Source organism: Xiphophorus couchianus, chromosome 16, assembly GCF_001444195.1.
Source record: "Xiphophorus couchianus chromosome 16, X_couchianus-1.0, whole genome shotgun sequence".
NCBI lineage: Eukaryota > Metazoa > Chordata > Actinopteri > Cyprinodontiformes > Poeciliidae > Xiphophorus > Xiphophorus couchianus.
The window spans coordinates 8919676-8947634 of record NC_040243.1 but is presented as its reverse complement, the minus strand read 5'-3'; the positions used below and the strand labels follow the sequence as shown (position 1 = coordinate 8947634).

The following is a 27959-nucleotide window of genomic DNA, read 5'->3' as shown; positions in this document are numbered from 1 at the left end:
ATTCCTGTTTCTTGTGCAAACCAAACCCTTTTTCCTTCTACTAAACTTTCTATTAATATGATTCTGCACAGCAGTCACCAACAAGTATAAGCTAGCTGATTGTTCAGGCCATATTTTTTGTATTAACATGTTCTTTTTGTTATTTGACTTATGTAATATTTTCACTTTTCTTATATGCCGAGTTTTGGGTTCTAATTTCATCACCAAAATGATCAGAAATAAATGTTGGAAAAGTAACAGTCCATTTGCATCTGATTTATACATGAGGTGTACTTTTTGAATTACATGATTTAAATAACTTAAGTCATGAGATAATATCTCAGATAACGTTTATACTGCAGTGCTTCGGTGTCAATTCAAGATGTCAGCGTTCATAAACAAGAGTGGTATTTTTATTTTGAAGGGTAACCGGATGTGGTATTGGTGTTGTACGTCAGCTTGGTGCTGACGGCCGCCTCGGCTCCCGGCCACTAGGAGGAACAAGGAGGGCTCCTTGTCTGGTCCTGGTGTGGAGAAGGAAGAGGTCCGCATCCCAACACAGGACGGGGCAAACCCAAGCCGCCACGGGAGGAGAACACTTTTACTTTGACTTTCGAAGACTTTCTTTACATGGAGGGCAAGAAATGACATCGTCAGCGTGCGAAAGGAGGGCGTTTGCTCATAAAATCAACCGGTGAGGCTGAAACAAGTTATTTTTTAACAGCGACAGTGAATAGTGTGACCTGCTGGACCGAGTGCACACATAGCAACTATGCTAGGACTCGCAATGTATCACATAATATTATCAGCTTAGCTTAAATATGTAACTTCCCTAATTCAATTTAAAAAAAAAAAGAACAATTAACTAGATTCGCTCCCAAATACTTTACAGGCTTTAACAACCTGTTTGACAGGCGGTGTCGTAGCACGGTAGCAGCGTTGTCAAGAGCCACTTCGGTGAAGCAGAGTTACTGGGCTGAAAGAGCTTCTCTGCTGCTGCTGTGTGTCAAACTGGGAGTATTATAATGTTGTAAAACAGAGAGAAGTGCCGTGATAAGTACAAATCTACCCTTTCTCACTACACTTATTAACTGATCAGGATTCCAGGAGGAAATAAAGCTTCACAGCCATGTAAATGACAACTCATTTTTGTGTGCAAATAACTTATGTTAGAGTCTGATTATGTACTTTAACCTTATGCTTGTATTTGACCTGGATTCACAAGTATTTGCATTGTCTTAGTACATAAACCAGATAGTTCCTCCACATATCAGAAAACAAACAAGAACATGGATTCTTATAATTAAGTTCAGTAACGGCAAGTGTAAAGTAGCTACTTTAAGCCGCATCAGACCGTGAATTATAAAAGTGTACCATTGCATTTTTCGGATTGTGTCTCCTGTAATAGGTCTAACACTATTGTTTTGTCCCGGATGCAGGAAAGGGTGGGAAGCCCGTTCTGGCTCTGCCTCTGCAGCCCTTAGCTTTCCTTTTTCCTGTTTTTAAATTGATTTGTCAATTGTCCATGTCTTAAAAATGACACAGAGCTGCTAAATAAGTGTGAAATAAAAAGTCTTACACTTAAAAAAAAACAAAAAAGGAAAAGTTGAGATCCTGGTATTAAGGGAAGGGTTTGTTTTTTTTAGCTTTTATATGTGAGAAGCAGACAGTTTGCACATCAAAAGCAGCAGCTGTTTGTTGTCTCTGAGAGGATTGGGGTTTTCTCCTGCTTTGTCTTTAAGCTGGCCATTTGCTGTAAGTTCTTAGCAGCCAGAAACAGAGATCTGGCCCTGTTCCCGGGATCCAACCCGTTGCTGCTCTGTGAGGTTTGAGTCATTAGGTGCAACAGCTGCTGTCCTTCAATTACAAATAGTTTATAGATGATGTCTCTGAAACCTTTATGCTTAACTATAGAGGAACAGATTAAGGTGTTACTTCTCTAAAAAGAGCTTAAATAAGGCAAGTGATGAAAAATGTCCTGTCAAGCATGCATATGTTGACATTGAAATTCAGGACAAATACAAAACATTTATTCCTTGCACACATTCACTAATAAAAGTTCAATTATTTTGCCTCTTTTAAGACGGGGCCAGGAGACAACAGTATGTGATTTTTATAGTATCATAATAGATAAATGCAGTAGATAATTTGACTTTGAAACATTGACTTTAGCAGAAGTATAGAGTAACAATGTGGAATATTCGAAGTGCTTAATGTGCAGAATGTTCTACATTTTTTCTTTTCTGCTCTGTAAAGAGAACAATCAGCTGATATTTGAACTTGCCAGGTTTGAAACCCTAACTTTTTACAATCTCGTACCTCCCTAACATTAACTGACCCCTGTCATCTCCAGGTGCCATATTATTATTATTATTATTTTTTTTTTTTGCAGGACGATTGCAGCGGAGGTCAGAAAACAAGTGACCAGAGACTATGGCTCACCTCAGCTGTCTAAGAAAAGAGGAGGAGCTCATCAACCTGTAAGTAAGCCTGTAATTAACATGCCAGTTTAACAAGCTGGCATTTTTAAACAACCTGTAAAACTGTTAGATATTTTTGGTTTTGAATTACTTTTTACATGTAAATAAAGTAAAGATTGGGTCTGTGGGAAGTTTGTTTTGGGAATAATTACCTTTTGAATCTCAAGGATGCTTCTTTAGATTTCTGCGGATGCACAAGGAAAGCATTGCTTCTTTAATTTTTGAAATCTTTATGAGAGCTGCTCAAAGATAATTGTCCTATTGTAGCATTGGTTAAAAAGCAAATAAGATTCATTTAAATTATGTAATTGCCCAGACAATTAAATTCTGTTAACACAGACAGAACCTACACATTTCCACACAAAAACAAGGCGTTGATCAATTAAAATGTTTTCAATTTCTGGTCTAAAAGTATCCCCGAACATTTATTCAGGGGAAAATGTATCAGACAAACAATGTGTCCAACTTATATTGCACCCTGGAGCTGAAGAAAACTTTTGATGACTTTGTTTTGTTTCTTTGTCTGCTCATTCATACGCTCAAACATCGATCTTGTGCTGCTACTGTATGCAAATAGTCCTTATAAAGAGTCCACACTTTCCTTTTTTTAATCATTTTTGGTCATTGAAGTACTCCCATACTCCTTAGATTATTAAAAACATTTGTTACAAAGTATTTATCCCTTTAAAGATTTGATCTGCTTTGATTTGAAGTCACTCTTAAGTCTTTTAGATCATCAAAGACATTCTAATGTTGTGTAAAGATATTCAGAGTAACTCCACAATCCTGTTTTTGAATGATATTTTATTTGTTAAAGGAAAAAACGATCTTGATTAGATATATTTTTTTACTCCTAATTATTAAAATCAACATTTGAAAAGGACATTATTGTATTTACTGTGATTGTCTTATTTTAAAATGTGCTTGATCTGAGAGATTTTTGACAAGAAAAAGTATAAAAGGAAGAACACTATAAGGGGGAAATCCTTTTTTCACTGCGACGTATTTGTTTTTTCAAAACTCCAGCTTGAACGAAGTCGGCCAATGACTGGAGTCAATCTCTGCTGACGTAGGCTCTACACACACAGTGCCTGCAAAACACAGCCAGAGGCTCCTCCTCACACACAGAACATCAGCAGAAAAAAATAACTGTTAAACATGCATTCATAAAGATTATTCAAGAATGGATTATAATAGTTAACCAATTGAGATTTCTTTTGATGGCTCTAAAATATATAGGAATGATCTTCCTTGTTTTTTTTTTTTACATTTAATTGGGGAACAATATTAGTGTATTACTAACTTATGTACATTTTAAGTTTAGTCAGAAATGTTCTAAACCTCCCCCCTAACAAGATAAGACATCCAAATGAAGAGTACTGTTTTGTCTTGATGGTGATGTCTTAGCGATGGTTAAGTAACCATGGCCTGATGTTCTCTGACAGTTACCCCTGACGGAGGTGGTTGAACCAGTGGACTTTGAAGAATATGTGAGCAGTCATGCTCCAGGGGTTGAGGCCGGCCCCCTCAGACAGCTGATGGAGTTTCCCCAGGATGACCTGGAGCTCCTCCCGCTGGACAAAGAGTGCACTACACTGGAGCCACCTCTGCCTGAGGAGGAGGAGGAGTAAGTCAGAGGGTCTGCTTCGACTTCACAGCTCATTATATTATCTACAAATCCTCTTCTGAACTATACATTACTGCACAAGCAGCAGCATCGAGTTTACTGTAATGGGAGACAGGCATTACTAGAGAGAAGAACAAAGCCTTTCTCTTTAACACTATGTGAACATAAATAATAAAGGCATGCGTTGCTCAATTATTCAAGTGTTTTTCTATGCAGCTCACTAGATCCCAGAGTGAGAGATGCCCTGGCTGTCTACACAGATGACTGGCTTGTCATACATAGAAAGTAAGTGTCAGTTTCATCGACTGCCGTCACTGGCGCGCTATCACCATTTCAACGTTTTGATTTTCTCCTCCAGATTTCAACACTACAGCACCACTTACACCCCTCAAAACTCTGAGCGACAGAGAGAGAGGCAGCGAGGGCTGGTCAAACAGACCTTTGAACTGGACGAGGCTGCTGTGCACGATCGCCAGGACGACCAGGTAGTTGGTTGTGTTGAAAGCATTTACTGTTTTAAACACTCAGATGCAATTTCAGTCAGTTTTAGGGTCATAAGTGAGGTTAAGGGTTGCTGGAAGTTTAAGAGGAAGCTTTAGTTCTTCTTAAACTTCCATCATCTCATCCCTGGACGAGGAGATTAACATGATAGTCTGCCATTATAAATGGCTAAGGGCAATGTAAGCTGTTTACAACTCAGCATCCATAATGGATAAGTGGCTCTAGCTGTTTCCTTATCAATTACTCATGCTTCTTAGAAATTCAAATATTTGGGTGACCTAGCAAGTGGAGTCTTTAGTGTTACTGCACAGCTGTTCTGATGAGGGAAGGGGGAACTAATGTCCCCTCCTGCGTGTGTGTTCCTCAGGATGACTCGAAGCGGAGGTCGGTTAGCCTCGATGAGACCCCCCGAGGCAGCTGGGCCTCCAGCATCTTTGACCTGAAGAACTCCTCCCCGGATGCGTTGCTCCCGTCCGTGCTGGAGCGGACAGCTGCAGAGGATATGGACCGGAACAACATGGAGGCACGCTCTCAGGAGCGCCACAGTGACCTGCTGGGCCTCTACCCTCCCCCTGATGAGGTTTGTGTGAAAATAGCTGCTAACATTTAACTGTATTAATCACCTACACATAATGTATAGCGTTTTATCAAGTACAAGGTTTATCTTTTTGGGATGCGCTCAACTCAAACAAAATTGATGCTTTTATCAATTGGAGATGATAAATATAAGCTAGTTGGCCTTTTCTTTCCTCAATATTTGATTGCTTTTTTGTCCTTTTTCTCTCTCGATCCATGTCTCTTTATGTCTGCGTACAGATCGCTGTTTGTCTGCCATGGCATTACCACAATGTCTGTTTAAATGTTATCTTGGTCTGTGGATTTGTTTTTTGTTCTTTGTGTGGCAGGATGAAGCAGTGGAGAGATGTCCTCTACCTGAGGTGCCCAAAGAGCACTGCGGCCAGAGGATTATGGTCAAGTGTTTGTCACTAAAGTAAGAAACATAATCCCTCATGTTTATGACCTCATTCTTTCTATTAGTGGCCAAATTGGATCAAAACTTCCTTAGTGTGATTTTTATGTGACAGTAAGTGCATATTATAATTTTTTTTTCAGATTTGAGATTGAAATTGAGCCAATATTTGGATCACTTGCTCTTTATGACGTTAAGGAAAAGAAAAAGGTAAATGTTTTTTTCTTTGTTTTTTTTTTGTGATTGTTTCCACAGTCAATAAAGCTGAGTAAGGCCACTTAGTAATTCTGAGCTCATATTTGACTAATTGAGTTTCCCTTCCGTCTAAAAGGTTTAAGTGTGTTTTATTTTGTTAAGATCACTTGGGCAAAACTCAATTAAATTCCTCTGACATAGATTTCCATTATCATTTCTCCATGCCCTTTCCTTTCCTGTTCCCCATTTCTTTTCCTCTGACAGATCTCAGAGAATTTTTACTTCGACCTTAACTCAGATCAGATGAAAGGACTGCTGAAACCTCACACACCTCACATAGTTATATCCACGCTGGCTCGTTCCGCCATTTTCTCCATCACATATCCTTCTCCAGATATCTTCTTGGTCATTAAGGTACATAAAATTCATTTCAATCAAATTAAAATGTCTTAATTAGAGCACCCCATGTACCTTTTGCACATTTAATAATATTTTTTGACAATCCAAAAATACTTCCAGTCATTTAGCCTGTTAATGTTTATGTAAAATGTCATCTTGAACAACAATTTCTGGTGAATTGACATTTATTTATTCCCATTTTAGCTATCTTTGTGAGGTGCCCTAATTTTTGTGAAATGTGGAAAAATAATGGTTCTTTTGTTAACAACCCTGCATATAAAATTTGTTTCAGCTTGAAAAAGTTCTTCAGCAGGGAGACATTGGTGAATGCTGTGAACCCTACATGGTCATGAAAGAATCGGACTCCTCAAAGGTAACGGAGTCAAAGTGCGTCGCTGTTGCAATGTTCTGCATTGGACGTTATGAAAGTTGAGCCACAAATATTACTCAATTCCGTCTGGTTGATTTTGCAGTTTCCACTGTCATATTTAGTTTGCTAAATCTTTGGCTGTTGCAGAAATGTCTTGACAGTTCAGTGCCCTTTGAGCTCAATTTGATCTCTTGTTGCTCCACCGCAGCACAAGGAAAAGCTGGAGAAGCTCCGCCTCCAGGCAGAGCAGGCGTGCTCTCGTCTTGGACGTTTCCGCATGCCTTTTGCCTGGACAGCCATTCACCTCCTCAACATCGTCAGCAGCGTTGGTGGTCTCGATCGGTCTGACCCAGACTCTGACTCTGGTACTGAGTGCCCCTCCATCCCCAGTTCCACCTCTAATTCCTGCATGTGCACCTTTAGCATTCTACAAATATTTTTAGATATTTACGTGTTTTGTAAATCACTTTTGGCAGAACGAAAGAGCCACGGGACCTGGAATGAGAGAAAGAAGAAGGGGTTTGAGAGAATGAGTGTTGGGGAGGAGATGTGTAACTTTGGCACTTTCCGCCCAGCAACGCTCACCGTCACCAACTTCTTTAAACAGGTCAGACTCAATGCAACAGTATTATCTGAGGCTGGTAAAAACCTACAGGCTGACATTTAAATACACTACATATGAGCCCAAAAGTATTCACACCCCTGGCAGATTTAAATTAATAATTATTCCCATTCAGCCCAGGTGGAAATTTCTCAAAACATCGGAAAGCAAAGTAAAAGAAAGTTTCATTTTAATTGAAAAAATGATCATTACAGCTATTGAACACTTCTTATAACTGCTAACTCACCGTTTTTAGCATTCCCGCTCCTTTAGGCAATTTATCTTTGGAGACGAGGTCCAAGTTTTTAAGAAGGGAAGGCCTCCTTGCCATAACCCTAATCTTTATCTTGCTCCACAAATTTACTATCAGAATCAAGTCAGGACTCTAACAGGGCCAGACCAAAGCATTGTTATTCCAATTTTTTTGTAAGAAGGAACACGTTGATAGAAATGAAAGATTAGCTAGAACTTCAGTCTTAATAATTTTACAAAAATCTTGTTTTCTCTATTCTTCTGGTCTATCTCTTTATTTCTATCCCTTTTTGTGTAGTTTGGCTCATTAAAAGCATGGAATCATAAAACAACAAAGATTCTCTAGATTATTTTGAAAGATCCTAAAACCATAACTTGACAATATTATGATTTGATTCATTTGATAAAATATTGGATTAACATTTGTTTAACCCTCCTGTTATTTTCGTTTCTGAGGAACAGCAATAATGTTCGTGGGTCAATTTGACCCAGGGAGTGTTTGTATCTGATTATTAACTCCAATACTAACCATTTCAATCAATATTTGTTCAATGATATTTTTTTATTTCTCACAAATAAAGGATCAATGATGACAACTTACTCATTTGGAATGGAATTCCAAAAATAAAAAAATGGAATTTACATTTTTTATGTGCACTGAAAAAACCTACAAACAAAAAAAACAATAATTTCCTTGAAATTGATCTTTTGTAAAAAAAATTTATATTACATTTTGATTTTTTTTCTATGGGTGATCTTTATAATTGAACTTGAGACACGTATACTGTTCAGGGTCAAATTGACCTGCTGATTAAAATCAAGACAAATGACTCATGCAGATAGTATTTATATTTCCCTCCACTTCTGCTGAGTGTCCACTCAGTGTGGATGGAGTTTGCCCATGGGAACGGAAAAGATTCCCGTCAAAAGTTGTATGAACACCTGCTTTCTTGCAGTTTCCTAGTGAAATAAAGAGAATAGTGAGAAAGTGGGCACGTGTGGAGTGTGTGTGTGGTGAAATATGGTTCATAGCTGCAAGGAAACATATAGAATTGGACATTTTAAAAATCTTTTTTACCCTTTAACTTGACTGCAGGGTCAAATTGACCCAAACAGTATCTACGTAAAAAGTAGACGCACGGGGGGTTGTAAATGTGCAAAATGATTAAGTTTTCAATTTATATGTAGAGTGCACCTATTAAGATAAATAGAAAAAGTTTTATGCAAAAAAAAGTACTTCCAAGTATGTTTTAAAAAATGTTAAACTTTAAAATGGGTCAATTTGACCCACAACATATTGGGGTTAATCTGTGCTGTGATGGGTCACCAGATGGGTCACCAGATGAACTATGATAAATAGTTCAGTTTTTGTTTGCACAACAAACAGAAACTGAACTATTTATCATAGTTCATCTTGAACTATAATACATCATGGATTAATACTTGACTTTGAACTTGTTTTGTTAAAAGTATTATTTGTGTTAAAAAAAATCTGCTGTAACATTAATTTCTCCATATTCAAATTGAAATTGTATTTATGAAAAAACTGGATGAAGAAACCTCTTTTTTTTACTATCATTTTTTTTGTTAAAGGTGCAGCATCATTCTGCTGCTAGAGTGAAATGAAGAAGCTCTTCCATTTCTTCCATTTCACTACTCATATTTATTAACTTATTGTCATCCCCCTCTTTCTTCCCTCCTGTGTCAGTGTGCTGCATTAGCAATACTGAGGGCTAGATAACATGTTGCGGCAGTAAAAAAAACAAATGTTGCTTCTATAAAATAAAGAGGCAGCTTTAAATACTTTTTTGGACTTTTGAGGAAATAATTTTATATTCTGAATTTAAAACCTGATTGTAACCCTATTATCCTATTTTTCTCTGTGTGTTCTTACCAAGGAGGGGGATAGACTGAGTGATGAGGACCTCTACAAGTTTTTGGCAGACATGCGCCGGCCGTCCTCTGTTCTGCGAAGACTGAGACCTGTCACTGGTAACTCTGATGTACTCTAATGTGCCAGTTTGCATAAAAAGATTTAAGAGAGTTTTTTTTTTTTTTTAATTCTTCTTATTATTATTCATTTGATGTCTTGTTGTGCTTCGTGTGTCCCTCAGCTCAGTTGAAAATTGACATCTCTCCAGCACCGGACTCACCACATTACTGCCTCTCACCAGAACTCCTTCACGTGATACCTTATCCGGACCTGCGCGTCCGGCCCACCAAAGAGGTGCTGGAGTTCCCTGCTCGTAATGTGTACACGCCGCACACCACATACAGGTGGGCGTTTACTATTAAAGACATGCCCGCAAGCGGTGGCTTGACCTCTTGTATTGAACAAGCACAAGTTCAGCCACTCATTGCATGCATGCTTCTTCCTGAGTGATTATTGATTGATTTGACTTTTTTCTTTTTTGGATGTTTTTCTTTTCTTTTTTTGTTTTACGCAAAAAGATAAAAAAAGTTTCACCCTATATGGTCAAAACTTAGAAAAATTCACAAAAAAAGAACCAGGATTTTTTAGGGTTTTAGTATTTATTTACAAATAACAAAGAAATGTGTATAATTTAACTTCATTTTTAACTTAATTTCTATTAAAAAAGTTGTTAACATGAACTAATATCCATATATAGGAATGATGGAGTGCAGTAACGATGAGGAGTTGATGGATTTTTTCTTATTCAATGAACTGATGAGTCTTGAATGAGCTATGGCATAGCTTCACTCTGAAAGAAACACAGAAACAAACAACATTTTTAATTGAAATAAACAAATAGAGTAAGTTCTGCATGTGAAATGTGTTGAACCAGCAAGTTACCATCTTTTGCAGTTTGGAAAGCTGCTCATCCTGAGTCTCAATATCCTTTTTCTGGATCTTGTTCCAGGTCTGTAAACCTTTCAAGATTTGGAGATGTGCCTCCGCTTTATTCTTAAGAAACAAAAAGCAATATAGATGTTTAAATGTGATGAAAATAAGGAAATAACATTTAATTTACAGTTTGACAGTGAATGAGTTAAGTTTTCAGATTTACCTGCAGCTCCTTGAGGCTGTTTGGTACAGTGTTGTTGATGTACATCTCCAGCTGTTGAACTTTTGCCTTTAGTTCCTCCTCATCCTTCTCTATGCTGTTCAGCCAGTTTTTTGTGATATGGGTCTGAGCCTGTTGTTTTGCCATTTGTTCCTGTGAAAATAAGGATTTAGCCTTATTATTCTCTTTAACAGCAGTTTCTATATAAACTAGATCCACCTTACTAAGAGTCTAAATTTAATTTTTCTATAAGTCACTGAATAAAATAGGTGCTTTACCTTGCTTTAACTGTAACTCTTTTAGTCTTCCCTAGCTTCTGTATGTTATATCTACATAATCTGAACTGTAATCGTGCGACTATTCAGCTTCACAAATGGAATCCAGTGTTTACGTTTATCCCTGCTCCTACCTGCAGCAGCTGGACGACTACTTTTATCTGTTGCTCCACTTCTGCAGCCTGTTCAGTCTGCTGCCCCAGCTGTTGGAGGGTCTCTTCACGACTCTTCAGAGTCTTGCTGATTCTCTCCATCTTTGCCTCAGTGGTTTCAAAGACGTAGTTGAGCGACTCGCTCAGCTGTATGACTCCAAACGTGAGCACATTGACTTCCTCCTGAGGCGCAGCTTTGCCCTCCATGCTGCCCGTCTTCCTGATGGGGCCGGCAAGAACCGCTCCGAAACCCCCAACTAAACACACGAGACACAGGCTCCAGATCATTTTCATAGGGACTTTCGTTTTTCTTAAACCCACTTCCTCCAAAATATTTACATTTAAGTTAAAAGACGAAAACTGTAGGAGGAGGATATGTATCTCCTTTTCATCCAGAATTTCATCATCTACAGCTGAATCTTCAGGCCTGCTGCTGCACCTTTTATAGGGACTGGACACGCCGCACTGTGGTGAAACATTAGCTCGTTTGTGGTTCGATCCTAAGTTTAGTTTCACAACCTTGGTCTCGGTGACCTTCTCTTAAAGCTTAACCATGGAGAGTCTAATTTTGTCATTTAGGTCATGCACTATTGCACCATGCATATGATGTATGGAAGAGATGTACTTGAAGCTATAAATGCAAACATTTGCAGCATTAAAATAAGTGCAGCAGTATTACTTTTATACTGTGGTAATCTTTCTCCTAACGCAATTTACATCAGATATTTCAAAATATGAACAGTAGTAACCTGTGTGTGTTTAACTTGGAAAGAAGTTGGTGACATGAGTGAGAATACGGTGATGGGTCAATCGTCTCTCACGTACGCACAGGACTCTCATTCTCTAAGAGGAACATACTTTCTGAATCTTGTAAAGAATTTGTAGGTTGTAAAATACCTTGTAGATATATTCATGTTTGATGTCGCATTGAAATCACAATCTTTAATGTATTTTATCTGAATTTTAGAGCTAGACTGAATGGGCCTGAGAACGTTATATTCACAGATGTTCCCAACCAAAGGGACTGAGCTGATCTGGACTCATCCCAAGACTTAAAGATGGAATTGTAGCAAAAGGTTCATTCTCCCAGTGGCATAAATACAAACAAAATGTATACCACTCTTTTAAGTTCTAAGACATATAGAAAAATTATAAATCTTTTTACTTTCACTTCACAGTGGCTCACTGCTTTGTGTTGGTTTGTCACAAAATCCCAATATGACAACCCGAAGTTTATGATTCGGGTTGTCATATTATAACATGACAAAATGTAAAAAAGAAAAGTTCATTAGGTTTGAATACCTTTAGAAGACAATCTGTATGCTTTTCCTAATGACAATATAACAAAAGCGAGGAACTTTATTTCACTTTTACCTTCACAGATTTTTTTCTGTATTAAATTGTTCTAGTGTTGTCTCCCTCTGCTTGTTCCTTACGTCTCAGGAACTTGCTCTATGTGTACCCGCAAAGTCTGAACTTCAGCAGCCGCCAGGGCTCAGTCAGGAACATTGCTGTGAAAGTTCAGTTTATGGCAGGAGAAGATCCCAGCCAAGCTTTACCGGTGAGTCCCGTTCAAAGACGAACATAATTGTTGTATCCTAAAAAAAATGTATTTGAAAAAATTGCTCAAGGCAGAGATATCCACTTAAAACTAGTTTTTAGTTGGCTGTCTAATTTATTGGCAACAAGAACATTGAATTATAATAGAGTTTATTCTAGGTTTGCTTGCTTGTTCTCTTAAGTGGATCTTTGACGTGAGTGCAGCAAATTAAATAGCTTCTTCTATAAACCTGCATGCAACAATAGCTGGTTATTTAGAACGAGTGCTCCATCTTAGTGGTTGAAAATGACCTTCACACTGGGCCTTTTTGACCAGGTCATCTTCGGAAAGTCAAGTTGTGCCGAGTTCATGAAAGAGGCATACACTCCCATCATCTATCATAACAAGTAAGGCTCTTTCGCTCTTTTACCCTCTCGCTGTTTAGCTCTCTTGAACATTAACTCTTGCTCATAAGGTCCCCTGAGTTCTATGAGGAGACGAAGATGAAGATTCCTGCCAATCTGACAGACAACCATCATCTGCTGTTCACCTTCTACCACATCAGCTGCCAACCCAAGCAGAACACTCCTCTGGAGACCCCCGTGGGCTACACTGTGAGTGTGCTCTTGGCTCAGGTTTAACACTTTCACCCACATGTTAACTTGTTTGGCAGCTCTTTTTGTACTCTCGCCATTTGGGAGAGATCACATGTCTTTCCGCCCGCAGTGGATACCTTTGATGCAGCACGGCCGACTGCGCACCGGCTCCTTCAGTCTTCCTGTGTCTGTGGAAAAGCCTCCACCCAGCTACTCGGTGCTCACCCCCGATGTAAGTGATGTACACAAGACTGTGTGGATATCAGTTCGTCTGCCAACAGCAATTCCTTTGTGATGTCATGGTGCGCTGTTTAATGAGTCGAATTTCAATGCGTGGCAGGTTCAGCTTCCAGGCATGAAGTGGGTGGATAATCACAAAGGAGTTTTCAATGTCGAGGTGACAGCAACCTCCTCTGTTCACACTCAGGTACATAAAAATGCTTATTTAACTGAGGGTTAAGCTTACCAGTTTGCTTTTCTCTCAGACTCATAAAATCTTTAATGTAGGGCTGAAACGATTAATCACCATGAATCGAATATTGAAATAATTGTCAACTTAGTAATCGATTGATCGTAACTAGAGTATACAGACTCAAAAAAATGCCATTTGGTGAAAGAACAACACACTCTGAGCAGTAATTAAGCCAAAGCTAGAAAAAAATAAGTACATTTTCCACTTAAGATAAAGAAATAATAAACTTTTTCTGTAAATATGTTCTACCCAGACCTGCTAGTAACCTAATTTTAGCTTTCCCTGGTTCAAATTTGGTAAAAAAAAAAAAAGAAAAATAAACCTCCTCTAAGCATCTTTTGCTATCCAATTATTAATTGGGTAATCCAAAAAATGTAAAAATTCCTCAGGAACTTTTACATTTGTGTTTAGGGCTGCGAACGCCTGTAATTTAATTCTTATATGGATTTAAAAAGACAAAATATTGCCTTAAATGTCTGCTGGATTTCTGTGTTTATTCTAACAAAGATAAATCTGTGTTTTATTGGCTCTACCTTTCAGGACGCACACCTGGATAAGTTCTTCACTCTGGTGTATGTTCTCGAGGAGTACTCCTTCCCGTTCCGACTGAAGGATGTGATTATTACCGAAGCAAACATGGAAGGCGAGCTGAAGGCCAGCATCTCAGCGCTGAGAGGGTCTCAGCTGGATACTTGTGTCAGATTTTTGCATCAGCTTTTCAACAAACTCATTCAGCTAATCGTGTACCCGCCAGTCATTGCAGGCCAAATTGGTGAGTGTTTTTTTAATTAGTTCTAATCCAGTAGAAAACGTGTGGATTATTTTTTAGTAAATTCCCATGTGTCATTTAAATCTGCTTGCCTCCTAGATCCATTGTTTTGTGCTCTGTAGTGTTTTAAATTGGTGTTAGTCAATAGCATTGAGGGGTTTTTTTTGGTTTGAAGATTTTAAAAGATTGACCAAAGACTCTTTAAACTTTAAACAGTTTTTCACTTTTTTACCTGTCCAGTCACTATACTCACCACGACAGCAAGACAAACTCACACTTAAAGACAGCATAGATTTGTCTGTCAGGTAACAAATAAACACCAAATCATTCCTCTGTTTACCAGATTCTCATTTATGAAGCATTATTATGAAGCAAACCTGAATAAAGTTTAATAAAGTAGTGACTCTTACAACCTATCAAACGTAGTTTTCTGACTGATCTCTGATCTACAAAAAGCCTGGCTCCCCAAGTCCAATTTTTACCGACCTAACATATGCATACGGACAGAAACAATTCTCTCAGTCATAGTTTACTGTTATATTATCAGTTGCATATATTAACACTTTCTTTACATTGTAGAGAGACCCAAACATCTCCACAGGCTGTTTTCACTTTCAGAGTTTCAAACATGTAATTATTCAGTTATAAAACAAAAAAGAAATCTGTACAGTTTTAGAGTTTAGCACATTTATCCAAATTTAAAGTTAGAGATTATTTAAAATCTTTCTGATTTTCTAAATTATCATCAAGATTATTTCTACAAAGGACTTTGACATATTTTGACAAGAATTCAGATAAAACATCTTTATTTTGACCACTCGTGCATATGAGATTATTTTGGCCAGACCTAAAAGGACCAGCTTGGATATTTTAAAGAGACCTGGAGAAAAGCAGCTCTTCTAGGTGATAAGGTCATTTGATGTGTTGATGTGCTCTACATTTAAAAGCTCTTTTATAAAATCAGCCTTTTTTTAAAATTAAAAATAGAGTTTAACATTTCCCAGCTTGTATTATAGATAAAATTTTCTCAGGAAATTTAGGGGAGAGACAGTAAAATTTTCGGTTTAAAATGAATATATTATTATTACTTACTGACTTGTATATTATGTTTTAACAAACAAACTGGTTTATCTATTGAGTTTAAGAACATTTTATGGCTGTATGATTTGTGTTTCAGAGTTATGTGGCGCAAAACTCAAAAAAGAACATATCTTTCTTTAAAAAGAATGAAAATCATTTCAATAGAAAAGTCTTGATTCTTGTCATTTATACCTGTGTTTTAATTTGCTTTTTTTTTTTTTTGACCTGTAGTGAACCTCGGCCGGGCTGCTTTTGAAGCTATGGCGCTGTTGGTTAACCAGATCCACAAAAACCTGGAGGGAAACCAAGATCAGCACGGTCGCAACAACCTGCTGGCATCTTATGTCCATTACGTTTTCCGCCTGCCCACCGCTGAACCCGTCATGCCTCCAGCAGGTGAGCGACCAGTCAGAACTGACTGTTTATGCGACTTTGCAAAAGCCCTTTCAGCCATTAGTATGTTTCATTTCTTTGTGCGTTTAATCTTCCTCCTAAAACGCAGGCACCCATCCCTATGAGATGCCGGTGCAGTATGCTACCTTATCCAGGGCGACAGGCCGCCCGAGCAGCCTGCATCTGTCCCGTTCAAAGAGCATCAGCAACTCCAACCCCGACCTGGCCACCACGCCGATTTCCCCGGATGAGGAAGTCCAAAGGATCATAGGAAGCAAGGTGAGTTAATATTCTCCATATTGTGCTGAGAGTCTTTATTTTATGTTTTTATTAGAACCACTGTGCTGTTCTTCACATTTTTCATAATTTTATGTTGATTTAATTATAGTGTCTTAACTCTTCACAGCAGATTCATTAAAGTCAAGTCGACTAAGAACTGTTCCAGTAATTAATCACTGCTTAATTTTTACAATTGTGCTTCTTACTTTTCTCTTTTGTTTCTGTTGGCTCCTTCAGTTTTTCTTCCCTCCCTGCTTTTCCCCTTTATTGCCCCTTTGAGCTTATTTTTTGTTTCTTCCTGATTTTCAACCTGAAATAAAATCCTGTGTGATAATTAGCCTCCCTTTGCTCACTGTGTCCTTGCCTCTTGCCACTCTGTGTGTGTTTGTGTGTGTGTTTCTTCGGGTGCTTATGGCAGGGCATTGACCGCTCCCACTCCTGGGTAAACTCTGCTTATGCCCCTGGGGGCTCCAGATCTGTGCTACGCCGGAACCCCAACTCCAGCTGCGAGCTCAAGCAGGTGCCAAATCCTTCCTTCCTCCTCCTCTTCTACACCTTCATCGCTCACAGCCCCCGATCAGCTCCTCGTTTTGTTTTTCTTATCCAGTTTCTCAGAGGTTGCTTTTGTCTCTGCATGGAATCATTCTCTGCAAATCTCATCCTACCTCTTTTTTTTTTCTTTTTAAACTACATTTCCTCGATCATTTCCAAAACATTTTCTCCCCTCTGTCCTAACAAGCACCTAATTGACAGAAGCTCATCCTGGAGCTCGTTAGATTTCCTTTCAGCCTCATCAGAGTTCTTAAAAAGAACTCCCTCCACCAGCTCGTTCTCATTCACCCATTTTCACGTCGCTGTCCTCATGTCTGTGTTCACTTCACCACCACCTCATGTCAGGCAAGCGACCACAGCTGCAATCGCATGTCTGCCTTTCTGGACAGTGTGGCCTTGTTAACTGTTCCCACCAGACCGATTACGAAGAAGGTAAAACAAAAGTGGCATCTAATGTAAACAAAACATTCACATTCTTCCCTAATGCATACCCACATTTTTTGTATTTTTAAAATGTAAGCTTTTTAGAGCACACATTGTTTTTTCTTCTTATTTGTGTTTTAGATGTAGTTGCATTTACAAAATATTCATATCTGACAGAAAAGTGAAAGCGACATCTCATTGTTTCCTCCTGTGAGCTAAAACCTGCTGTGTTGGTTCACGTCTAGTTGCTCCACGAGGAGCTGGCGCTGCAGTGGGTGGTCAGCACCAGCGCAGTGAGGGAAGCAACGCTGCAGCAGGCTTGGTTCTTCTTCCAATTGATGGTCAGTCTTTCTGTGAATTTTATTGGGCCATATAATTCTCGTGCATCCAAAGCAAACGCAGTCAAAACACAAGTTTTAAATCAGGAAAAAGCTGCTTTTGTTTAAGAGTTTATTTTCTTTCCTTTCTTCAGACCAAGAGCATGGCTCATCACTTATTCCTGACTTCTAAATTGGATTCTCCCAGGCGACAGCGCTACCCAGACCGCTTCGTTGACGACATTGCAGCACTCGTGTGTGCCATCAGTGCAGACATTGCAAGCAGACATCACAAGGTAAATGTGTGCAACAAAGATATAACAATCTGCTGTCTAGGTTTTTAATAACACTAAGTTAAAGTGCGTGGGGTGAATTCTAGGTGGGGGAAGAGCTGAATTCTGGAATATTAATGTAAGGGGAAAAGAATATGCAAAAGCAAGAGGAATTGCTGCAAGTTTAAAAAGATTGTGAAGCAAATAATTTTAAAGGAGGGAGATCAGAGAGGGATGAGCCAACACACACAGGCATATCCAGACTTGGGGCTAAAACTGCAACTTGACTTATGGTAAGCCACTTCCGAACCAGAGATAACACCAAGGCGACTTTACTGATATGTAGAACTCCTCTTTTCAAATCAAAGTACATATATCATTTAATTCAGAAATGAAGGTTCCTGAGTCTGAAGGAAGAGTGGAAAGGTACATAATTCTAGTTGCTTGAGGTCCAATGAGAAGTCACCACAGTCAGGAATAGTTTTGGGAGATTTGGGTTTTGTTTTATATAAAGTCTATGGGCACCACATTTTTCTGACAGAACATTTTACATCATTTCATGCTCCATTATCTTCCTCAGCACAGTCAAAAATAAGATCACACCAAACATTCAACACCTGTCGCCACACCTTACTGTTGCAGTATTTCAGGCCCAACCACACAGTGTATAAACTGTACAGGAGGCTTAAAATTCTATAATAAAATCCTTTTTATCGGTCCTATAAAACATATTTACATTTTCTGAGAAAGGGATTTTTGGATTTTTTGTTGCTATAAGCCACATTCATCCAAAGTAAGCATCAAATGTCTCACTCCATTTTTAATCTAAAGGATTACTTCCAGCTTTTCAATTGAATTACTGAAATAAATGAAGCTGAAATTTGTTGAAGCTCACATTTATTGAAATGCACCTGAAAACTCTCTTCTTGTTATTGATCCTCCCTCTCCCTGTGAAATCCCTCCCACCCTCTCAGGATGTGGAGGTTGTGGAGAGGCTGAACAACAGTCTGGCCTTCTTCCTTAATGATCTGCTGTCTCTGGTGGACCGGGGTTTTGTCTTCAACCTCATTCGCTCCTATTACAAACAGGTTTCTATTGATCTCATCATTTCCCCGTAGCTTCAGACGACCCAGTTCTGCTCTCGCTTTTCAACTTCTTGCGCTCAATGATTCTGTGTGTTTAACAGATCGCTAACAAGCTCCACACGACGCAGAATCCCAGCTCTCTGAATGCCTTGAGGATGGACTTTATGCGTATTGTCTGCAGCCATGAGCATTATGTCATCCTCAACTTGCCCTGCTCAACTCTGAGCCCTCCAGCGTCCCCCTCCCCTTCTACCTCATCCACCACTTCACAGGTACTCAAGTAGGCTCCAAAGTGACGATCTTTTTTGTACTTTTACATTTATGAATCTCAGTTTTCAAGGCTTTTCTATTTACAAAATTGTATTCACAGAGTTTATATTATCTTATTAATATCTGTTTTGTTTGGCAGAGCTCAGCATTTTCAAGCATGGTTCAAGACCAGTGTGTGGCCACCATGTTTGAGCTGTCGGTCCCTTTCCGCCAGCAGCACTTCCTGTCTGGCCTGCTGCTCACTGAACTCGCTCTCATTCTTGATCCTGATGGTGAAGGGTAGGTCCTTAATATTTTCTATATACAGTGCCTTTCAAAAGTATTAATCCTCATGAACATGTTCACATTTGTCACATTGCAACCTTGCACTTTTGTTGAGATTTGTATTTTTATTCAGTCCCAGTGGCGCCACTTTCAGTGAGGACTGAAACAGAGGTGGTTCATAAACTCTTGTCGCCTGCAGGGTTTTCTTCCTTCATAAAAAGGCCATCAGTGCCATTCACTCGCTGCTGTGCAGCCATGATGCGGACCCTCGTTACCAGGACCCTCAGGTTAGGGCGCATGTCGCTCAGCTCTACCTGCCCCTGCTACCCATTGTCATGGAGTCGCTGCATCAGCTCCATGATTTCTGTGGTCAGTGGAATGTTTTGTGCGCCATTTAAAAAAAGAAAAAAATCTTTTATTTCAGAAACACGACATACCTAAGAGTCCTTTTTGTCTTTTAGATTCCTTGCTTTCTCGCGCTCGCCTTTCCTCTGCCTACTTTGAAGACACTGACCCAGACAGTGGCAACATTATCAGCCAGTCTGTTGCCATGGCGATCGCTGGCTCCCCTTTACCGCATGCCAAAGCTAACCCATTTGCTCTCCCCTCTGTGGTAAGTGATAATGGCAAGGGTCAGCCTGCTCTCCTGGGCCGTACAGACTTACGGGTCGCAGGTTGGCTGATGCGTAGAAAGTCAGCTCCTTCATGCTCTATTTTTGTCCTTTTTCTTCTTTTCTGAAGCGGATCCCAAGCTTTGCTCTTGAGTTTCTGTTTTTGTCCGTTCTCCACCAGGCCGGGCGCCAGAGCAGCTCTCTGTCTGCCGAGTGCAGCCGGACTCTGCTGGTGTGCTTCCTGTGGGTGCTGAAGAACGCAGACGCATCTCTCCTGGAGCGCTGGGTGTCGGACTTATCTGTCTTGCAGATCAACCGCTTATTGGATCTACTTCATCTGTGTGTGTCCTGTTTTGAATACAAGGTAAAGTAACGAGGATAGATAACCTACTGCTGTGTATAAGCATTTCTTTACTATTCATTTAACACACAGAAATGGAAATCTAATATATTTCTGCACCTGTTATCTGAACCCTCGCTGTCATAAATACTTACATCCAATTTAAATACTTTTGGATAAGATGGTAGTGTTTATGCATTGGGCTGTCTTATTTATTGCAGAATTAAAAACATGACATATAGCTACTTTCTTATTTATAAAACTGTACATGGTAAGATTTCCAGCTAAACATTTGCTTGAAAAACAATATTAGAGCTTAGCTTAGCTTAGAGGCACAACATGGGCAACTTCAACTTCAACTTCCTTATGGTAGCCAGAAAGTTTGGAATCAAAATTCATAAACTCTGTTTTCTTGTTGACACATTCAGATTGGTGTGTAGGACTATAAAGTGGTTTGTTTTTGACTGTGCATTAATATAATCGTGATGCTAATTTATCCAAAAAAACAAATTGTAAATGTCATTTTTATTAGGCTTATCTTACTTTTTTTTCCAAATCTTTCATGGATTGTTATTTTTGCCAGTTTTATGTACTCTAAATATATTTTGTTTAATGTCCTTTTAGTGTGCTGGTGACATTTTCTGACAAAACTTTTCTTGCAGGGGAGGAAAACACTTGAAAGAATAAACAGCCTGACATTTAAAAAGTCTCAGGACATGAAAGCCCGACTGGAGGAAGCCATTCTGGGAACTATAGGGGCTCGTCAAGAGATGGTCCGCCGCTGCAGAGGTGAGGAGCGTGAGAACATGATGGTTCATGATTTGTCTACAACTGTTAAAATCTCACATATTCACTTTTTTTTTGTTACGTTAACAGAAAGGAGTCCTTATGGTAGCCAGGAAAATGTCAGGTGGAAAAAGAATGTCACTCACTGGAGACAAAATACAGACAGAGTCGACAAGTATGTTAATTGCAGTGTTGAAATTGGTAATGAGTAAGCTTCTCTGATGCTTTCCTATGTGATACACTGATGAACACTGAATAAACTTACAGGAGTAAGGCTGAGATGGAGCAGGAATCTGTGGTGGATGGAAACTTAGCTACTGAGGTGTCCCTCATAGTACTTGACACACTGGAAATTATAGTAAAGGTAACACTAAACGTTTTCTTTATCTGTCATATTTAGCTGCCTTTTTATTTTTTTTAAGTTTCAGCATGTCGTGTCTTTTTCCTCCTTCAGACTGTGGTTGCCTCTGAACTGAAGGAGAGTGTTCTCGGTGGAGTCCTGAGAGTGATTCTTCACAGCATGGCAGGCAACCAGAGCGCCCTCTTTCTGCAGCATTGCTTTACTACACAGAGAGCACTGGTTTTCAAGGTGAGAAACCAGTGTCGTCCTTTTTAGGAATTAAACTACTTCAGCAGAACACAAACGCATTCCTGCTTTTTTTTTTTTATTTAATCATTTATTTTTAAGCGCTTTAGATCATTTTCAATGCTTCAGCTGACACCTCAGTGTAAATACAGTAGTAAATTGAGTTAACTGTATTCGTATTTTTGAGCAGTTTCCAGAGATGCTATTTGAAGAGGACACTGAGCTTTGCGCAGACCTTTGTTTGCGTCTCCTCCGTCACTGCAGCAGCAGCGTCGGCTCCGTCAGGAGCCAGGCCTCCGCCTCTCTTTATCTCCTCATGAGGCAGAACTTTGAGATCGGAAATGTAAGTTTAGCACCGTTTTAATTTATTCCCTCAAATGCCTTTCATTGTTCCTGTACCAACATCTCAGTTAAACAGAAATACATATGCATTGCATGTGGAATATAATGTTGTTATTTACAACTTGCCTCTTTCTCTCTGGTCTTGCATCAGAACTTTGCGCGAGTAAAGATGCAGGTCACCATGTCTCTGTCCTCTTTGGTGGGAACGTCACAGAACTTCAACGAAGAGCATCTTCGTCGGTCACTAAAGACGATTTTGACATATGCTGAGGAGGACCTAGAGCTGCGTGAAACGCCTTTCCCAGAGCAGGTAGTTCACACGTAACCCTCTTTTTAAAGCAGTCTTCAAATTGAAAGGGTGTGATAATGAATGTCGGTGGATGTTTTTCTTTTTTCAAAACTACAGGTTCAGGATCTGGTGTTCAACCTGCACATGATTCTTACCGACACTGTGAAAATGAAAGAGCATCAGGAGGATCCTGAAATGCTCATTGACCTGATGTACAGGTATTGGGAAAACCAAGAATGAGTTAAAAATGGGGAAGAAAAACAGAAGAAGAAAAATCTTATCTTTGTTTTCTGTTTTAGGATCGCCAAAGGCTACCAGAACTCGCCTGACCTGCGCCTCACGTGGCTGCAGAACATGGCCGGAAAACACTCTGAGAGAGGGAACCACGCCGAGGCGGCCCACTGCCTCGTTCACAGCGCAGCGCTGGTGGCAGAGTACCTCAACATGCTGGAGGACTGCCGCTACCTGCCCATCGGTTGTGTAACATTTCAGGTGATCAGTTATGCTCTTTATAATGTACAGACCCTGATTCAAGCTTTTATATCTCTGGGTGTTTGTTGTATTACAACAGCAAAATCTAATGTATCTTATTGGGCTTTAATTTTTTTAGACCAACACAAAACACACATAATTATAAAGTTAAAGGCAAATGATCATGGATTTCAAAATTTCCTACAGATAAAAATCTGAAATGTGGTGCCTGTTTGGACTAGTTTATACTGAGTTTATACTTGGTTGAACCAACTTCTGCTATATTTGCTCTTTGACGTGTTTTGGTGTCTTTCCTTACCAGACTTGTATACCTTTAGATTTGTCTGTTTTTGTTTGCAGGAGAGCTCAAACTCATGTTGGTTGGGGAGCATCTGTAAACATATATTTTCAAGCATCGTATCAGATTCTAACCTGGACTTTGGTCTAGATTTTGATTGAGCCATTCTAACACATTTATAGGCTTATATCTAAGGTTATCCTTCCATCTCTTACTGTATGTTTAAGTTTCTCTCTCCTGCTGGAAGGTGTCTCAAGTCTTTAGCAGCTTCTAACAGGTTTTCTTCCAGGACTGCCATGTATTTAGTTCCAGGTCCTTTCATCCTTTGTCATCTCTGACAGACTGTAAAAGAAAAGCATCCCATTTGTTTCTGTAGGGATGATTTGTAAAGGATAATGTACAGTAATAGTCATCATTTATCCTAAGATTTAATCAAACACAAACTCTATTTACTAGTGTCTTCCAAAGGCAACTGAATTTCTGATGTGACCCTTTTATATTTTCTCACAGAATATCTCATCCAACGTGTTAGAGGAGTCGGCAGTTTCAGATGACGTTCTGTCCCCTGAGGAGGAAGGCATTTGTGCTGGGAAGTATTTCAGTGAGGTCGGCCTGGTGGGCCTCCTGGAGCAAGCAGCTGCCTCTTTTAACATGGTACGACTCACATTCTCTGGCTCCATGACGACAGACTGCATGGGGTCAGACAGCTCAAGGTTACAGCACTGTATATTGAAATAAACATAGTTGATTAAAATGTATTAGTAGATGCTGTGATGCATTATCTTCAAACCACAGGCTGCCATGTATGAAGCTATAAACGAAGTGTACAAGATTCTGTTGCCCATCCACGAAGCCAACAGAGACTTCAAAAAGCTGGCGACTGTCCACGGGAAGCTGCAGGAGGCCTTCAACAAAGTCTACAACCAAGTTAGTTGACTTTCAGATAAAAAAAATAAATCCTCTAGCCGATAAAAATGCACCTGAATCCTGTATCTTATGTTGTTTTCTTTTTCACTTTTCAATGTTTCTAGAGTTCAGGATGGGAGGTAACAAATTAATTTCAGTAATTAAATACAGTAATTTAAATATTAAACACGTAATTTTAAGTTTTTACACTAATAATCTTTTCCTTTTTCTTATAATTTGTTTTTGTGCTCCTGTGTGGATGCCACATTACTGGTGAGTGTGAGAAAACTTTCATTATTTAACTTAGTTGAACTCCGCCTTTATCAGCTTTCAGATTGCATTCCTTTGTGCTTCATGGCCCTATCTCAAATGTCACGTCACTGCCTCTTCAGTTTCATTTTGTTATTTTGCCTCTCTGTTTCTAAATTAATTGAATTATCTTAATGTTTTTTTGTATCCTGTCTGCAGTCTACAGAGAATGTTTGGGACCTATTTCCGAGTTGGTTTCTATGGCTGCCACTTTGGAGATTTGGATGAGCAGGAGTTTGTCTACAAGGAACCTTCAATCACCAAATTAGCTGAAATCTCCCACAGGCTTGAGGCAAGTTGATTTATCACTATCCTAATAAAAGTGTCACTAGAGATTTATGAGAAACTTCAAGATGAAACTCTTTGTTGTGTAGGAGTTCTACTCAGAAAGGTTTGAGGATGACGTGGTTGAAATTATCAAGGACTCTAGTCCAGTCGACAAAAGTAAACTGGATCCCAACAAGGTAACCTAATATGTTATAAATAAAAAAGTAGATGTTTTTGAAAAAAATGAACTAATTCATAGTTTTGCTTTTCCAGGCCTACCTCCAGATCACCTACGTCGAGCCTTACTTTGACACATACGAGTTGAAAGAAAGAATCACCTATTTTGACAAGAACTACAACCTGCGAACCTTCATGTACTGCACTCCCTTCACTCTGGACGGCCGGGCACACGGCGACCTGCATGAGCAGTACAAACGCAAAACGATCCTGACAACGTCTCATGCCTTCCCTTACATAAAGACACGCGTCAACGTCATCCACAAGGAGGAGGTAGATATCTGCAGGATAACGGAGCAGATGCTGCATTTTGCAACAACTGCTTCAATTAAGGTTTTTTGTTGTTATTTCTCCAGATTATCCTTGTTCCAATGGAGGTGGCGATTGAAGACATGCAGAAGAAGACGCAGGAGCTCGCCTTTGCCACGAATCAAGACCCGGCGGACCCTAAGATGCTTCAAATGGTGCTGCAGGGGTGTGTGGGAACCACTGTCAACCAGGTGCCTGACTTTAAAAAAAAGATTTCTAACTGTATTATGTTTAAAATGTCACAAAGCCAACCTCTTCTGAAGTATTAAGTCGCTTTAAATCTGGCCTAAAGTCTGGTTCAGTCTTTAGACATTCCTCTGCCGATATGTAACGGTTTCTCCCCCTCACAGGGTCCCCTTGAGGTGGCGCAGGTCTTTCTCTCCGACATTCCAGAGGACCCAAAGCTGTTTCGCCATCACAACAAACTGCGGCTTTGCTTTAAAGACTTCACCAAGAGGTGACGACACGCTCCACACCTCAGACTCCAGACCGCTGTGTAACCAAGAAAAATAAATCCCGGCCGTCGGCCTCTCCTCTGCTATTTGTGATGCAGGTGTGAGGACGCCCTGAGGAAGAATAAGAGCCTGATTGGGCCAGACCAGAGAGAGTACCACCGAGAGCTGGAGAGGAACTACCACAAACTAAAAGAAGCTCTGGGTCCTCTCATCACCCGCAAAATCCCCCAGCTGTACAGACCCCTGCCCGTGCAGACTGTGCAAACACAACGGTAATTTGAGATGTTAACAGATGCGCGGGGGTTCACAGAATGAGCTCATGCTGCTTCTTAAACTGTAGCAATGGAGCAACATGAAACCACGTTTCATCACAATTACAATGGCTTTGACTTTTTCACATTATTTTGTGCTACATTCACAAACGTTCCTGTATGTTATTAGGATTTTATGTGTTAGACAAATACAAAGCAATGGAAGCAATGTTGTGAAGTAAAGAAATATATATATTTCTAAGATAATGTTGTGGTCAACTGTGTCAAAAGCAGCACTGAGATCTAACAAAATCAGAATAGATACCAGTCCATTATCTGAGGTCAAGAGAATATAATTTGTAACTTTCTCCGGGGCTATTTCAGTCCCCTGATGAACTCTGAAATCAGACTGAAACTCCTTAAACAGATTTTTACGCACTTGATTAGCAGAGTTTTCTCAAGAATTTTAGATATGAAAGATTAGATACAGATCTGTAATTTAAATCATCCTGACTGAGAGAAGGTTGTTTTTTTTAAATAAAGTTTCATTACAGCAATTTTAAAGGCCTGTGGTATGCATCTGTTTACTAAGGATAAGATTTTTTAAATACTTTGGTTGGGATTGTATCCAACATTCAAGTTAAAAGATTAGAAGAATCTAATACTTTCTAACTCAAAAAGCTCAACTAAATCAAAACGCTCCAAATGAAAAGCAAGCTATACATTTATCTCCAATGCTACCTCACTTATAGAGGAAGAAGTAATTACATTTGGGAATATGCTAATGATTTAATTGATAAAAGAATCAATTTAATTTGTTTTATTTATTCTCTTCTGTTAATGATGAAAAAATGCTGTTCTGTCTTTGCACAGAGTATTTTCATACAAGTTAAACAAAATTGAAACTGGTGGTTGTAACGTGAAGCTTTCAAAAGGTGTAAATATTGTTTCAAGAATTCATAGATTTTTATGAAGGTGGCACAAAGATTTTTTTTAAAAAAGAGAAAAGGATAAAATGAAGCCCAAACTGAGTCAATTTCATTGGATGTGAAATAAAGATAAAAGTAGGCAGCTGAAAACATTTATACAGCATTATCTTTGTTTAAATTGTTTAAATGAGACCAAAATTACTTGAAGACTGTTAAATAAACGTTTGCCTCCTTTTAGCCTAATATCAGTGTCACTCTCTTCGTTGTCTGTGTTTCAGGAATTCCTATGGCAGATCGAGTTTTCGCAAAATTGAGGCGTAGAAAACTGGACAGCAACTCAAAGCAACAAGCTGTAGAAACTAGCACCATCCCCTCCCATCTGTCCTTTCCCCCCCCCATCCTATTGTGCACCAACTGTCACCATCACACTCTCACACACACACACACACACCCCATCATTCCTCATCTTGGTCGTTATTTTATCCCCATCCAAATGCTCATTCCTTAACCCTCTTTTCCCAGCATAACCACTACTGCTACCATACACACACTGATAGATGTTACCTCTTTTTTTCTTTCTGAACCATACCCCCGTCCACCATCACTACAGGCTCACACCACTGTAGGAAAAAATCTCATCTGTTTATACTTGAAGCTTATCTGCTTAGTAAACATTGTCATTTGGTGTGAGGTTCTTTAAGAGGTCTGCTTTTAAAGAAAGTTGTCTAAAGTAATCTCCCAAACCCAAAGTAATCTGTCTGAGCTGATCTGGCTCTAGTGGTTTTACCAAACATTACGTTTCTGAGTTGCTTAAGGTTTATCGGTTTTGCTTTAGAGAGACTGTCGGTGGCCTGTTTTTTGTCAGGCTTTTTTAAAAAATTTGTTAGGTTATTCTAAACCAACTCTGTTGGTAGTCACTGCCAAAGTTTTAAACAAAAAAAAAGTCACCTCACTGTGAGTTTTCTTTTGTTGTATGTGGACCAAATTACATTCCTTAGTCCTCAAGTTGTCACTTATATTAGCTCATCTCTTTCTAAGAATTTAATATAGAGACTTGCTGGGCACGTTCCATGCAAGCTCACGTCTCACTTGTAAAAAAAAAAGTCCAAACGTGATCTTTTTCTTTTTCTTTTAACTGTGAATTCCTCTCTACTGCAGCCGTATGCGATGTTTTATCACAGAAGCTCTGCCTCTAGTGGAATCATCTCCTTTATCTACACAAATATGTTCAGACTGTTGCATCTACTGTCAAACTGCAGTGTGATAACTGAATAAGCTTTACCTGTGTGGGCAAGCCCCCTTTAGACTTTGGGATCTGCTGTTAGAAAGCACTCTGTGCTCTTATGCATTCATCATTACTTGTTAAATATGTTTTTTTATTATTATTATTATTTTGTAGACATTTATTAACTACTGTATCTTTAAAATTGCACT

At 39.2% G+C, this 27959-nt stretch overlaps 1 protein-coding gene across 5 annotated transcripts; it reads left to right on the top strand.

Annotated features, from left to right (window-relative positions):
- Nucleotides 1-463: 463 nt before the first annotated feature.
- dock6 (dedicator of cytokinesis 6) lies at nt 464-27628 on the top strand. 5 transcript variants are annotated; one of them, XM_028041571.1, is made up of 50 exons: nt 474-673; nt 2372-2459; nt 3905-4086; nt 4303-4371; nt 4445-4571; nt 4955-5167; nt 5493-5578; nt 5701-5767; nt 6017-6166; nt 6444-6524; nt 6730-6886; nt 6998-7128; nt 9273-9366; nt 9489-9651; nt 12271-12388; nt 12704-12774; nt 12843-12981; nt 13094-13195; nt 13304-13390; nt 13976-14207; nt 15516-15680; nt 15787-15956; nt 16375-16476; nt 16854-16940; nt 17177-17272; nt 17404-17544; nt 18495-18608; nt 18707-18877; nt 19015-19154; nt 19339-19508; nt 19601-19752; nt 19932-20114; nt 20753-20879; nt 20967-21051; nt 21144-21240; nt 21331-21465; nt 21653-21805; nt 21956-22114; nt 22211-22311; nt 22393-22585; nt 23373-23516; nt 23658-23789; nt 23894-23908; nt 24244-24369; nt 24452-24541; nt 24618-24854; nt 24938-25081; nt 25241-25347; nt 25444-25617; nt 26804-27628. In XM_028041571.1, the coding sequence occupies exons 1-50, from the start codon at nt 624-626 to the stop codon at nt 26844-26846; spliced, it is 6360 nt and encodes a 2119-aa protein (XP_027897372.1). In that variant the 5' UTR covers nt 474-623; the 3' UTR covers nt 26847-27628. The 5 variants fall into 5 exon arrangements, with proteins under 5 accessions (XP_027897375.1, XP_027897371.1, XP_027897373.1 ...); XM_028041570.1 differs by having other exon boundaries at nt 473-673; nt 20753-21051; XM_028041573.1 differs by lacking the exon at nt 16854-16940.
- Nucleotides 27629-27959: the final 331 nt, after the last annotated feature.

Excerpts from the sequence above, each read along its gene's own strand:
- dock6 (XM_028041570.1), top strand. The coding sequence starts at position 624 with ATGACATCGTCAGCGTGCGAAAGGAGGGCGTTTGCTCATAAAATCAAC. Across the intron at positions 9,652-12,270 it reads ACGCCGCACACCACATACAG|GAACTTGCTCTATGTGTACC; the intron begins GTGGGCGTTTAC and ends CTTACGTCTCAG. Across the intron at positions 18,609-18,706 it reads TTCGCTCCTATTACAAACAG|ATCGCTAACAAGCTCCACAC; the intron begins GTTTCTATTGAT and ends TGTGTTTAACAG.